We start from the raw sequence: 13161 nt of genomic DNA on the forward strand, positions 1-13161 counted from the left end.
GAACCCAGGACCGCGGCTTAGCAGGCAGGGTCACTACCGACTGAGCCAGACCAGTCGTCAAATTATATATTATTAAGCTAGATTGAGTTGTTAGGCCAAAAAGTGTGTCCACATGAGAGGGTAAAGTTGGGGCTGGTGTCCCTCTCGCACTTATTGCCACTGTCAAAATTATTTGAATGACGTTGTCACTGTCATTATTTGGGGTTACCAGTCAATATTCAAAGTTACTACCAAATCTACTAATACCGAATTAAAGGTTTTGTTTAATTGCGCAAATCTTTGGTTTCATGGCTTCATAATAATGACTTACCAATTCATTACAAGGTACTGAGTTACTGAGGCGTCCTTATACTGTGCTTTTGAGGTGATAATGAACAACTTTTATCATGAGACCAAATGGAAAATGGCAGAGTAAAGCTGAGTTTAGACCTGCAAGTTTTGAGATGCAACGATAAGTAAGAGTGAGTGGCAAATATCTGCATCTCTTTCTTGCATATACTTTTGTTTCAAAACTTGAAACTAGAAGACAATAGATATATAGTATGCCCCTGCATAGGGCTGTCTCTGAAAGGGCCACTTGCACTTGCTTAACTCGCGGTTAGTGGGCTGTCAACTGTCAAATTCCATATAAAAGTTAAGTAACATTTAGTATACGCGATTATTATTATTCATTATACGCGATTTAATCCGTTTCCATAGTTTTATTTCATGAGTAACTATCGCGGTAACCGAAGACAATATTAACATTTAGTATTTAAAATAACCTTTAGTTTTTGAGGCAATAAATAAATTCTTATTCTAAAATGGAGGGTTAACCTCGGGTTACAAACAAACATACCAAAAAAAATACACTCTCAAATCCCCAGAAACAAGACGTTCATCGTGCACATACTACCTTACTTTAATACACCGAAACCCGTCCATATGAAAAACGCTGCAAACTTAGCTTAGTCCCACTCTATAGGTACTTAAGGGGCATGCCTGCGCCAGTGACCTTCGATTTGAATCCATTGGTGTTATGATAGTTCTAAAGCCTATCATATTAACAGCATCGTCTTTAAGCAAAATAGTATCTCATATAAGTTGAACAATTTTAGGGCCAAAAACTGTTTTTTTTTTTTCATAAATTTGTTTTAATTAGTTACAAATTTAAATCTCTCGTAAATTTTTAGGAAAGTCGAAGGTAAATCCAAACATACCGATTTCATGCATGTACCCTTCACTAAAAACAGATTTCGAAAAAAGGGTTTTTGAAAAAATGTAAAAAAAAATTAAAATAGGTATTCTTTTTTTTTTCTTTAAAATATGACTCTTACGAATAGAGATAAAAGATTGAAGAACCGATAGCCGTTTGTCTTATAATTCTATCTGTAGTGCAAATTTAGGAGTTTCAACTCAAAACTTGTCAAAAATCGATGAAAACCGTGTGGAACCCCTTAACATAATTACTATAAACTAATTCATACAAAAAGCCCAATTTTTCCTCCCAAATATCTCACATAGAACAGAAACAAAAGACGATTTGTACGTTCACGGGCCGAATCGATACGTCGCATCTCTTTGTTGCGCCGTCTCGCTCGCACGCGCGCGGCCCGCGCGGGCGTGCGAGAGGGACGGCTGTGACCCAGTTGCGTGGCCTGGTTGCGAGACACGCCTCTGACCTAGTGGGACTAGTACAAAATAGTGATGATGATGGATTATATTTGGGCGAACTTCTTCACTAGCTTAGATACTTAGTAGCAGTGGCCACATGCCACATCTCGGACACTGGCGATCAAATACAAGGTGCTTGCGAGGAACCCAAATAACTTTAACAGCGTATTCTTGGTCACATTTTAAGACTAAAATGTCATATAAAGTTTTCTAGATTTCGTCTAGTTTCAGAGTTATTGCCAATAAAAAAACCGGCCAAGAGCGTGTCGGGCCACGCTCAGTGTTGGGTTCCGTAGTTTTCCGTATTTTTCTCAAAAACCACTGAACCTATCGAGTTCAAAATAATTTTCCTAGAAAGTATTTATAAAGTTCTACTTTTGTGATTTTTTTCATATTTTTTAAACATATGGTTCAAAAGTTAGAGGGGGGGGACGCACTTTTTTTCCTTTAGGAGCGATTATTTCCAAAAATATTAATATAATCAAAAAACGATAATAATAATAATAATATATACTTTATTGTGCACCACTTATTAAAAGGAGATTACATTAATAAAACGATTAAAACTAGGTAACAACAGGCGGTCTTATCGCTTAAAAGCGATCTCTACCAGACAACCTTTGGGTAGCAGGAAACAAATTACCAGAAACAATGAAACGGGTAGTGCCAACATGAAAATTACGTGTAGAATAAAACTGCACACATCAAAAACTAAGAAATAAGTAGTTACATAAACATAAATATTTTATTTATACCTAAATAATAAAATACATACAATACATAGCAAAAAAAATATATACATATAAAAACATACACAAATATAATATATAAATATAAAGGCAAATCAAGGTAGTGAGAGGTAATGAGTTTTCAAAAGACTTTTAAATAAGGGAAGGGAACGATCTTAGCAAACCCTTATTCATTTTTTAATACCTATCCAACAATATATCACACGTTGGGGTTGGAATGAAAAAAAATATCAGCCCCCACTTTACATGTAGGGGGGGTACCCTAATAAAACATTTTTTTCCATTTTTTGTTTTTGCACTTTGTTGGCGTGATTGATATACATATTGGTACCAAATTTCAGCTTTCTAGTGCTAACGGTTACTGAGATTATCCGCGGACGGACGGGCGGACGGGCGGACGGACGGACGGACGGACGGACGGACGGACGGACAGACGGACGGACAGACAGACAGACAGACATGGCGAAACTATAAGGGTTCCTAGTTGACTACGAAACCCTAAAAAAATCCGTATTGTTACTCAGTACAAAAGGTCTTCTTAACGGCGCTGATGCGCAATTGTGGAGCATAGTCTCACAGTCGTCATTGATAGATGTCAAAATGTGACAAGAACAATTACCTTCAAAAAAATTTGGTTTTTAGAAAAAGAAATTAAAAAACTCATTTTAATTGCCAACTTTATGGATAAATATATGAATTAGAAAATATTTTTGGCAAAAAAATTTCTAATTCATATAACATTTGTTTCTTTCTTTTGGCCTCAGAAACGCGTAGTTTAAGTTATGCGAGTTCCTCGCGAACATCTTGTATATGAAAGAGGTGCGTTCCTAGCACACAGTCTAAGCTCGTGTACATGAACGCGTACTATGCTTGTATGAGTGAGATATGACATGTTCGCGTTTTTGACAGGCGGTAACTGTGAGGTAGCCGAGAGGGGGTGGGCGGCACTTTCAGCGGGGAGCGGGAGTCCCCTTCTGTACGATAGTACTCTTTATTATACTGTGCTTATAATGATAAATTACCTACTTATATGAATAATTTGAAGCTTTGTCCTCAAAAATACTAATTGAATAAAAATAATGAAATGATCACATGAAATTGTTTTTTAGGTAGGTATTTATAACTTACCTAGTTATAATTTACGTTGTCCTAACTGTCCCACACAACTAATTATCCATAATCCAGACTAATATTATAAATGGGAAAGTGTGTGTGTCTGTTTGTTTGTCCGTCTTTCATGGCAAAACGGAGCGACGAATTGACGTGATTTTTTAAGTGGAGATAGTTGAAGGGATGGAGAGTGACATAGGCTACTTTTTGTCTCTTTCTAACTCGAGCGAAGCCGCCGGGCAGACTAGTATAAAATATGTTTATCAAGGGTATTTGATAAGTGCGAATTATACCTCTACTAATCTCTATTCAAAATAACAGCCAAAGTGGCTTGGTGGTCCTGGGTTCTTATCCCCGTAAAGGCAATTGCTAATTATTGTATGTAAGTATTTGTATGATAATGTAAAAACTAGTGTTCCTTAGAAATGTATATACTATTATAATAAACCACCCGTACCTGTGTCTCAAACTTTACAAGAAACCTAATTCATGCGAAGTAAATTTGGTCACGATTTTGATAGCCCGGCCTGTGAAACGGTTAAGTTAAGGCACTGGTCCCACCGCGAGCTAGTAAGCTATGAGCTATCGGCTATAAAACCGAACAAAAGATAAGCACTCCCGTGCAAATAAAAGAGACACGGCGATATTGATAGCTCACCGCTGGGCGAGTAACTATAAACATCGCCGTGTCTCTTTTACTTACACGGAAGTGATTATCTTTTGTTCGTATTATATCTAACTAGATTTTGCCCGCGGCTTCGTTCACGTTAGAAAGGGACAAAGAGTGGCCTAATATGTCACTCTCCATCCCTTCAACTATTTCCACTTAAAAAATCACGTCAATTCGTCGCTCCGTTTTGCCGTGAAAGACGGACAAACAAACAGACACACACACTTTCCCATTTATAATATTAGTAAGGATAGCTCATAGTTTACTAGCTCGCGGTGGGACCAGTGCCTAACGTCATAATTTTATGACGCAGCGCAAGATGAAAACGTCTGCTGACTATGGTGTTCCCGAGAAAGCAAACATCAGCAGAAATAAGAGTTTATCGCACAGATTTCGGGAGATAGGTCATGCCGGGCGATTTGTATAGAATACGCCTGTCGCAAGGTCTGCGCAACCCACACAAAGCACCAGTAATTGTAAAGATAATGCACGCACACACCTAATCCACACACACTTGTAGCTGGACGCTCCTATTGCGCAATACACGCGCATCATTTCAATGTATGTGTACACGCGAACGATAAGCGAGCGCGATCGCGCACGCACACAACGATAAATAGCGGGAACGCCTCGCCTCTTTTCCGAGAAAAATGTCTCACTGAGTGAATCGTTTTGTACACCGTTCATTGCGGCGCAAAACACTACACTGTTTACAATATGTTCCTTGTGTAGCCGCAATGTATAATGAACGTTTTAAAGCACAAGCAAACGTAAGGTTACATGGTACAACTCGGAGTATTAAGTTGAATTCGTGTTTTATGTGAAATAAAAGGAAATAAATAGTATTTACCTATGAAATGTTATCCTATCGGCTTGGAAATTATTCAGGTCACTGCGATGTTTGCAAGTTATTATTGCACACTTCGGCATTTTTGATAAAACTCGTTTTTCGTCGGTGAACAGCGCGCGTGTACACTCGATGACAGCGGACGGCGAACTGGCGGCGGTGTAGGCCCAATGGGCCTACATCTGCGACCAGGCCGCGCGCGGCTTGTCCTCTCTAAACCGTTACTTGAAACTTATACATAACAAATACCATCCGAGTTAACTGGCTGCCTAGCCTAGCCAAGGTAACAGTCGGTTGCGCTACGATAACGAAACGTAAAGGTTGGTAACGCACATGACACCATTGGAGTTGCAGACGTCGTGACTATAGTTACCATCAAGCGGGCCGTCTACTTATTTGCCACCAACGTGTGATAAAAAAAAATTGCGGATTATAATAAAATAAATCTTTAATCTCAATGCAAAAATTAGAATAGATGCCATAGGGCACCATCCGGTATCGGATAGGCATTTCCGATAATTTCGCCTTTTCCTATCGAATCCGGTAACGGGAAATCGCTAGGTCTCGCAAATAGGCTAATACTTGCCTCTCAGTCAAATCAGCTTCTTTTTAGGCACTGGTCCCACCGCGAGCTAGTAAGCTATGAGCTATCAGCTATAAAAACGAACAAAAGATAATCACCTCCGTGCAAATAAAAAAGACACGGCGATTTCGATAGCTCACCGCTGGGCGAGTAACTATAAACATCGCCGTGTCTCTTTTATTTGCACGGGAGTGCTTATCTTTTGTTCGTTTTTATAGCCGGTAGCTCATAGCTTACTAGCTTGCGGTGGGACTAGTGCCTTAAGAACTGTCAAAACGAATTTGAACGACTTGCTAATATGGAATTTATATGAAATCGAATTCAGTGACGTCACGCTCAACTCAGTTTATATATTTCTACCTCACTTATCAAAATAGAAATTGGATTTAAAAATAACTTATGTCCATGTTTTTCGTATAATTATGCATGCATGCATCGTATAATTTCGTATAATTATCTGATGCTTTATTTCGTGCATGGTATTTTTTCAACTGCAGTGAAGTTCCCTATTGTACAAAATGCATTGTCATCAGAACCAACAACTCTTTAGTTTGAAAGTATTTATAATTTTAAACACATAAAATTCATTGAATAAATGACAAGGTACATACAGAAGTACACTAACTGAGCAATCTAGATGCTCGAAAGAAAACTGTTGTAAAGATAATAAGTGCGCTTGAAAGACATTGTTAGAGCTACTTCTATTCTACAACCTGAGGAGTGTCTCCAAAAGGACTTTTTTCTACAAGTCAACAGAGGTTATATTTATTTTCACCACACCAACTGATAAGGGCTTTCTTCGCTATTCGAAAATAGATAGCAAAATTGCATTTTATCCACAAGGGGGCAAAGTAATTTCATACAAATTTTAACTCGTTGTCTTAATCTGGCTGCTAGATAACCTATAAATGATGATTTTAAATCACAAATATTGAATCAATTGATATAGATTTGATTTATTTTGATGTTTTATAGTCAGTATTTTGTTCGTGTTGGTGTGGTGAAAAATTTTGAGTTTCACTCGGTGGCAAAGTTTGTTTAACCTTCGTGCCTTGATACCCTCGCAACGCTCAAGATTCCACTTTTTGAACCACTCGCTACGCTCGCGGTTCAATATTGGAATCTTTCGCTTGCTCGGGTATCAATATTGGCACGTGCGGTTAAACAACTGCTTTGCCCCCTTGTAAAACAAATATTATGTCTTCCTAGAGAAATAAACCTTGTTGACTTATAGAAATTAGTCCTTTTGAAAAGACACTCCTCAACTGAGCATGTACTGAATATCTCTTCCTTCGTCAATGTCGTAATCTATATTGAAGGAAGCTTGGCTAACATTGCACACATCCTATCATTTCATTGGTGTCCCAGAAGGTCGTAGGTTTGAGTCCTACCGGAGGTGTAAAGTTTTCCTTTAGTTAAAAATGTGTTGTGAAACCCATGTGTTCTAAGTGTTTTTTCATTTTACTACAAATTACAAAAAAAAACATAACATACAACATAACATACAAATACGCCTGTGTCCCATGAAGGGGTAGGGAGAGCACATGAAACTACTCAGGTTTCAGTGCCATTTTTGGCAAATAAGGGGTTGAAAGAAAACGAAACTGTGACATTGCAGTGACAGGTTGCCAGCCTCTCGCCTACGCCACAATTTAACCCATATCCCACAGTCGCCTTCTACGACACCCACGAGAAGAAAGGGGGTGGTGAAATTCTTAACCCGCGCGTCACCACACGGACAAAAAAAACTTATAAAAAAAACCTAATTTCCAGATGGACATCTACGTCCAAACGGCCAGCCCGATCGTGGAGCAAGTCCTGAAGGGCTACAATGGCACCATCTTCGCGTACGGACAGACTGGCACCGGCAAAACCTACACCATGGCCGGTGCCACCGCGGCGCCGGAACTTAGGGGGATCATACCGAACTCCTTCGCGCATATCTTCAGCCATATAGCCACTGCTAAGGATGATGAGAAGTAAGTGACATGATGCCTTATGGTATGGCATCAAGTAATTTAGCGCACGGCGGACAAACTGGCACCGGCAAGTCTTACACTATGGCCGGCGCCACCGCGGCGCCGGAACTTAGGGGGATCATACCGAATTCCTTCGCGCATATCTTCAGTCACATCGCTACGGCTAAGGATGATGAGAAGTAAGTGACATGATGCCTTATGGTATGGCATCAAGTAATTTAGCGCACGGCGGACAGACTGGCACCGGCAAGTCTTACACTATGGCCGGCGCCACCGCGGCGCCGGAACTTAGGGGGATCATACCGAACTCCTTCGCGCATATCTTCAGCCACATTGCTACTGCTAAGGATGATGAGAAGTAAGTATGATGCCTTATGCCATCAAGTAGTAAAGTATTTGCTCACTGGCACCGGCAAAACCTACACTATTGTTGGTGCCATTGTGGCACCAGAGCTGAGAGGGATTATACCTAACTCCTTCGCGCATATCTTCAGTCACATCGCTACGGCTAAGTGCGTTTTCACATTATCCGATCCGATATCGGATGTAGGAAGGATTTCAAAGGTAAAAATCAAAGATGGCGGCTTTGATATATGGGATATCGGTCCTACATCCGATATCGGATCGGATAATGTGAAAACGCACTTAGGATGATGAGAAGTAAGTGGCGTGCTCCGTGGACTGAGTTTCCACGATATAATAACGTGAGTACAACCACATTCATTCATTATTTGAATATGTCTCAAAGTTTGACGTGTACAAATCTAGAATAGCTGATTATACATTTGATTTTGTTAAAGATTCCTGGTGTGTGTCACCTACTTGGAGATCTACAATGAAGAAGTACGCGACCTGCTGGGGAACAATCCACATCAGTCGCTCGAGGTTAAGGAGAGACCAGATATAGGAGTCTTCGTCAAGGATCTCACAGGTTTGTCACAGAATAAGAAGCCATAAGCCACATGGAGAAAAAAAAAACATTTTGTAAAAACCCCCGACCGCGACATAGTGGACCGATTTTCATAAAACATGGCTAAGAACACTCCCGACTAACTCAGCTTTCAGACAAAAAAAAAACTAAATCTAAATCGGTTCAAATTTTTAGCGATGGGTCTTTAACATATTATGTCAAAATTGGTTTAGCCGTTTACGAAATGTCTATGTTAGAAATGAAAATATTGGTCCTTTTCTAGTTAACAAAATACATATTTCGTCACTACTTTGAAAAAATCTCGTATCTTACGCTGCTTTTCAAAGTTAAAACGCAGTAAGTCTATATGCATTCCATACATACTTACTACAATTTTATTTTCATTGACAGACGAAGATACAAGTATTTTTTAAAGTAGTGACGATTTATCCTTTCATCCACAGGCTACGTGGTCCACAACGCCGACGAGCTGGAAAAGATCATGTTTGTGGGCAACAAGAACCGCCACATCGGGGCGACCGCCATGAACACAGAGTCTTCCAGAAGCCACGCCATCTTCTCCATCACTGTGGAGAGTAGTAAAAAAGGGGCCGACAACAAAACACATGTCAAGATGGGGAAGTTGCATCTAGTGGATCTTGCCGTGAGTATTATATTATACATACATACATACAATCACGCCTGTGTCCCATGAAGGGGTAGGCAGAGCACATGAAACTACTCAGGTTTCAATGCCACTCTTGGCAAATAAGGGGTTGAAAGAAAACGAAACTGTGACATTGCAGTGACAGGTTGCCAGCCTCTCGCCTACGCCACAATTTAACCCATATCCCACAGTCGCCTTCTACGACACCCACGGGAAGAAAGGGGGTGGTGAAATGCTTAACCCGTATAATATAATAGTATAATATTATATCAGCAGAAATGTATATGTAATAACAATAAGTTTAGAAATTCGATAAAGAACTTCTAAATTCAGAATATCAAAAAAGAACTTCTAAAGTCAGAAAATAAAAGAGAACATGTTAATTCAGTAAATCAACAACAAATCTTTTAATTCAGAAATTTTACAAAGAACTTCTAAATTCAGAAAAACAACAAATAAATATAAATAAATAAATAAATATCATTATAGGACATTCTTACACAGATTGACTGAGGCCCACGGTAAGCTCAAGAAGGCTTGTGTTGTGGGTACTCAGACAACGGTAATATATAATATATAAATACTTATATACATGGAAACATCCATGACTCAGGAACAAATATCTGTGCTCATCACACAAATAAATGCCCTTACCGGGATTCGAACCCGGGACCGCGGCGTAGCAGGCAGGGTCACTACCGACTGCGACACACCGGTCGTCAAATGTATATGTAATAACAATAAGTTCAGAGAGAGTTAAGAATGGAAGGGTCAGTTGGAAGTGGAAGACCTAGGCGAACTTTTCTTGTTCAAATCGGGGAAATATTGCAAAAAGGCCAGGTCAGAAGTACTCGAAACCGACGAGCGTGTATGAGAAACGTTATGAAAGTGTGTGAAGCGAAAGTGATTTGTCAGGATCGTAGTAAATGGAAATCCGTGATCTCTGCCTACCCCTCTGGGAAACAGGCGTGATTGTATGTATGTAATAAGTTCAGAAATTTGATAAAGAACTTCTAAATTCAGAATATCAAAAAAGAACTTCTAAAGTCAGTAAATAAAAGAGAACATGTTAATTCAGTAAATCACTAACAAATCTCTAAATTTAGAAATTTTACAAAGAAACTTCTAAATTCAGAAAAACAACAAATCCATACTAATATTATAAATGGGAAAGTGTGTGTGTGTCTGTTTGTTTGGTTGTCTTTCACGGCAAAACGGAGCGACGAATCGACGTGATTTTTTAGGTGGAGATAGTTGAAGGGATGGAGAGTGACATAGGCTACTTTATGTCTCTTTCTAACGCGAGCGAAGCCGCGAGCAAAAGCTAGTAACTTAGAAATTCAGATATTCACCAACAAACTTCTAAATTCAAATATTCCACAAAGATCCTTTAAATCCAGAAAAAATGAGAAAATTATATAAAAAAAAACACCAAAAAACTTTTAAATCCAATAAAGAACTTATTTCAGAAAATCAACAAAGAACTTCTAAATTCAGAAAATAAACAAAAAATAATTATAATTTTATTTTTCAGGGCTCGGAACGCCAAAGCAAGACCCAAGCCACGGGCACGCGCCTCAAGGAGGCTACCAAGATCAACCAGTCGCTATCCGTCCTCGGCAATGTCATCTCCGCTCTAGTCGACGGGAAAAGCACACACATTCCTTACCGGAACTCGAAACTAACTAGATTACTTCAAGATTCGCTCGGAGGGAACTCTAAAACTGTCATGGTTAGTATAAAACCCGTCCCTACGTAGCAAGAGCACTCAAATTCTCTACCGGAACTCTCACACAGCTTAACGGAACTCGAAACTAACCAGATTGCTTCAGGATTCGCTAGGAGCGAACTCTAAAACTGTCAAGGTTAGTACATCACTTGTCGCTCTGTACTATATGCTCACACAGAAGCTACCAAGATCAACCAGTCGCTATCTGTCCTCGGCGATGTCCACTCAGGTCTAGTTGACGGGAAGAGTACCTATATACCGTACCGGAACTCGAAACTAACTAGATTGCTTCAAGATTCGCTCGAAGGGAACTCTAAAACTGTCATAATTAGTACAAAATCTGTCTACACGTAGTACTATAGCTCTAAACTTACGCAAGACGCCTCAAGGAAGCTACCAAGATCAACCAGGTGCCGTAGCCGAATGGCATTTCAGCGACGCTAAACGAAGGCGATACGCCGCGAAAGGTAGTCTGGCTCTGTCGCGCCAATACCCAAGAGCGATAGAGATAGATATCTACGAGCGTTTCGTTTCGTGAGCGTTTGCGCCATTCGGTTACGTACCCTGTCCCTGTCTGTCCTCGGCAATGTCATCTCAGCTCTAGTCGACGGGAAAAGCACACACATTCCTTACCGGAACTCGAAACTAACTAGATTGCTTCAAGATTCGCTCGAAGGGAACTCCAAGACTGTTATGGTTAGTTAGTAGATATGAAAAAAAAAATTTTTTTATCGAAAAGTACTTAATTTATAGATTTAATTTTGTGGTTACACCTGTGGTTTTGGGAAGCGCTGGTAGCCTAGTGGTAAGAGCGTGCGACTTTCGATCCGGAGGTCGCGGGTTCGAACCCCGGCTCGTACCAATGAGTTTTTCGGAACATATGTGCGAAATGTCATTTGATATTTGCCAGTCGCTTTTCGGTGAAGGAAAACATCGTGAGGAAACCGGACTAATTCCAATAAGGCCTAGGTACCCTTCGGGTTGGAAGGTCAGATGGCAGTCGCTTTCGTAAAACTAGTGTCTACGCCAAATCTTGGGATTGGTTGTCAGAGCGGACCCCAGGCTCCCATGAGCTGTGGCAAATGCCGGGATAACGTAAGGAGGATGATGACTTAATTTATAGATTTTAGGTTAGGTTATATAAACGTCTCTCCCCCAATTTTTAATTGATAAAACGCGTAATGCAATTGTTTTGCAGATTGCGACCATCGGGCCTGCGGAGAGCAACTATGTGGAGACAATCAGCACTCTTCGCTACGCCAACCGAGCCAAGAACATCGAGAACAAGACGCATGTCAATAGTGAACCAGGCGACGCATTGCTTACAAGGTGGGGTAATAGTATTTTAGAGTATGTTACTCGATCAAGCTTTTCAGTAGGATAACAGGGAACCTGACTGTAGTCAAAATAAAATATTTTTCACCACACCAACTGGTAAAGGCTTTCTTTGCTATTCGAAAACAGATAGCAAAATTGCATTTTATCCACAAGGGGGCAAAGTAATTTCATACAAATTTTAACTCGATGTCTTAATCTGGCTGCTAGATTTTACCTGTAAATGATGATTTTGAATCATAAATATTGAATAAATTAATAGATTTGATTTATTTTGATGTTTTATAGTCAGTATTGTTTGTTCGTGTTGGTGTGGTGAAAAAGTTTGTGTTTCACTCGGTGGCAAAGTTTGTTTAACCTTCGTGCCTTGATACCCTCGCAACGCTCAAGATTCCACTTTTTGAACCACTCGCTACGCTCGTGGTTCAATATTGGAATCTTTCGCTTGCTTAGGTATCATCAATATTGGCACGTGCGGTTAAACAACTACTTTGCCCCCTTGTAAAACAAATAACTATTATACCATGCACGAACTAAAGCATCGGATAATTATACGAAAAACACGGACTGAAGTTATTTTTAAATCCAATTTCTATTTAATAAGTCAGGTAGAAATATATAAAGTGACTGAGTTGACCGTGACGTCACTCAATTCGATTTCATATAAATTCCATATTAGCAAGTCGTTCAAATTCGTTATGACAGTTCTTAAAAAGAAGCTGATTTGACTAGGAGGCAAGTAGCCTATAGGAAAAAACGATTTTTTTTAAATATATAGGTGCAAATTAGGGTATGCAAACCGGTTAACCGGTTAACCGAAAAACCGGTTAACCGAGACTTTTTGGCCTCGGTTAAAAACCGGTTTTCAAAGTCTCTAACCGGTTAATAACCGAAACTATATTTATTTCCCAAAACGACCAAATTAGGCA

The 13161-nt window shown here is 39.7% G+C and overlaps 1 protein-coding gene across 4 annotated transcripts in view; it reads left to right on the forward strand.

The window, feature by feature from the left end:
- Positions 1 to 13161, forward strand: part of LOC125239821 (kinesin-like protein KIF3A) — a 49466-nt gene that overhangs the window by 25173 nt on the left and 11132 nt on the right. For 3 of the 4 annotated variants that reach the window (XM_048147530.1, XM_048147529.1, XM_048147532.1), the window contains exons 3-7: positions 7386 to 7591; positions 8392 to 8522; positions 8966 to 9165; positions 10703 to 10900; positions 12096 to 12226. In XM_048147530.1, coding sequence (XP_048003487.1) covers positions 7386 to 7591; positions 8392 to 8522; positions 8966 to 9165; positions 10703 to 10900; positions 12096 to 12226 — 866 coding nt within the window. Of the gene's footprint in view, positions 1 to 7385; positions 7592 to 7814; positions 7950 to 8391; positions 8523 to 8965; positions 9166 to 10702; positions 10901 to 12095; positions 12227 to 13161 lie in introns of those variants that run through there. The other variant, XM_048147531.1, reaches the window with a different exon arrangement.

This window comes from Leguminivora glycinivorella, chromosome 26, assembly GCF_023078275.1.
Source record: "Leguminivora glycinivorella isolate SPB_JAAS2020 chromosome 26, LegGlyc_1.1, whole genome shotgun sequence".
NCBI classification, from domain to species: Eukaryota; Metazoa; Arthropoda; class Insecta; order Lepidoptera; family Tortricidae; genus Leguminivora; species Leguminivora glycinivorella.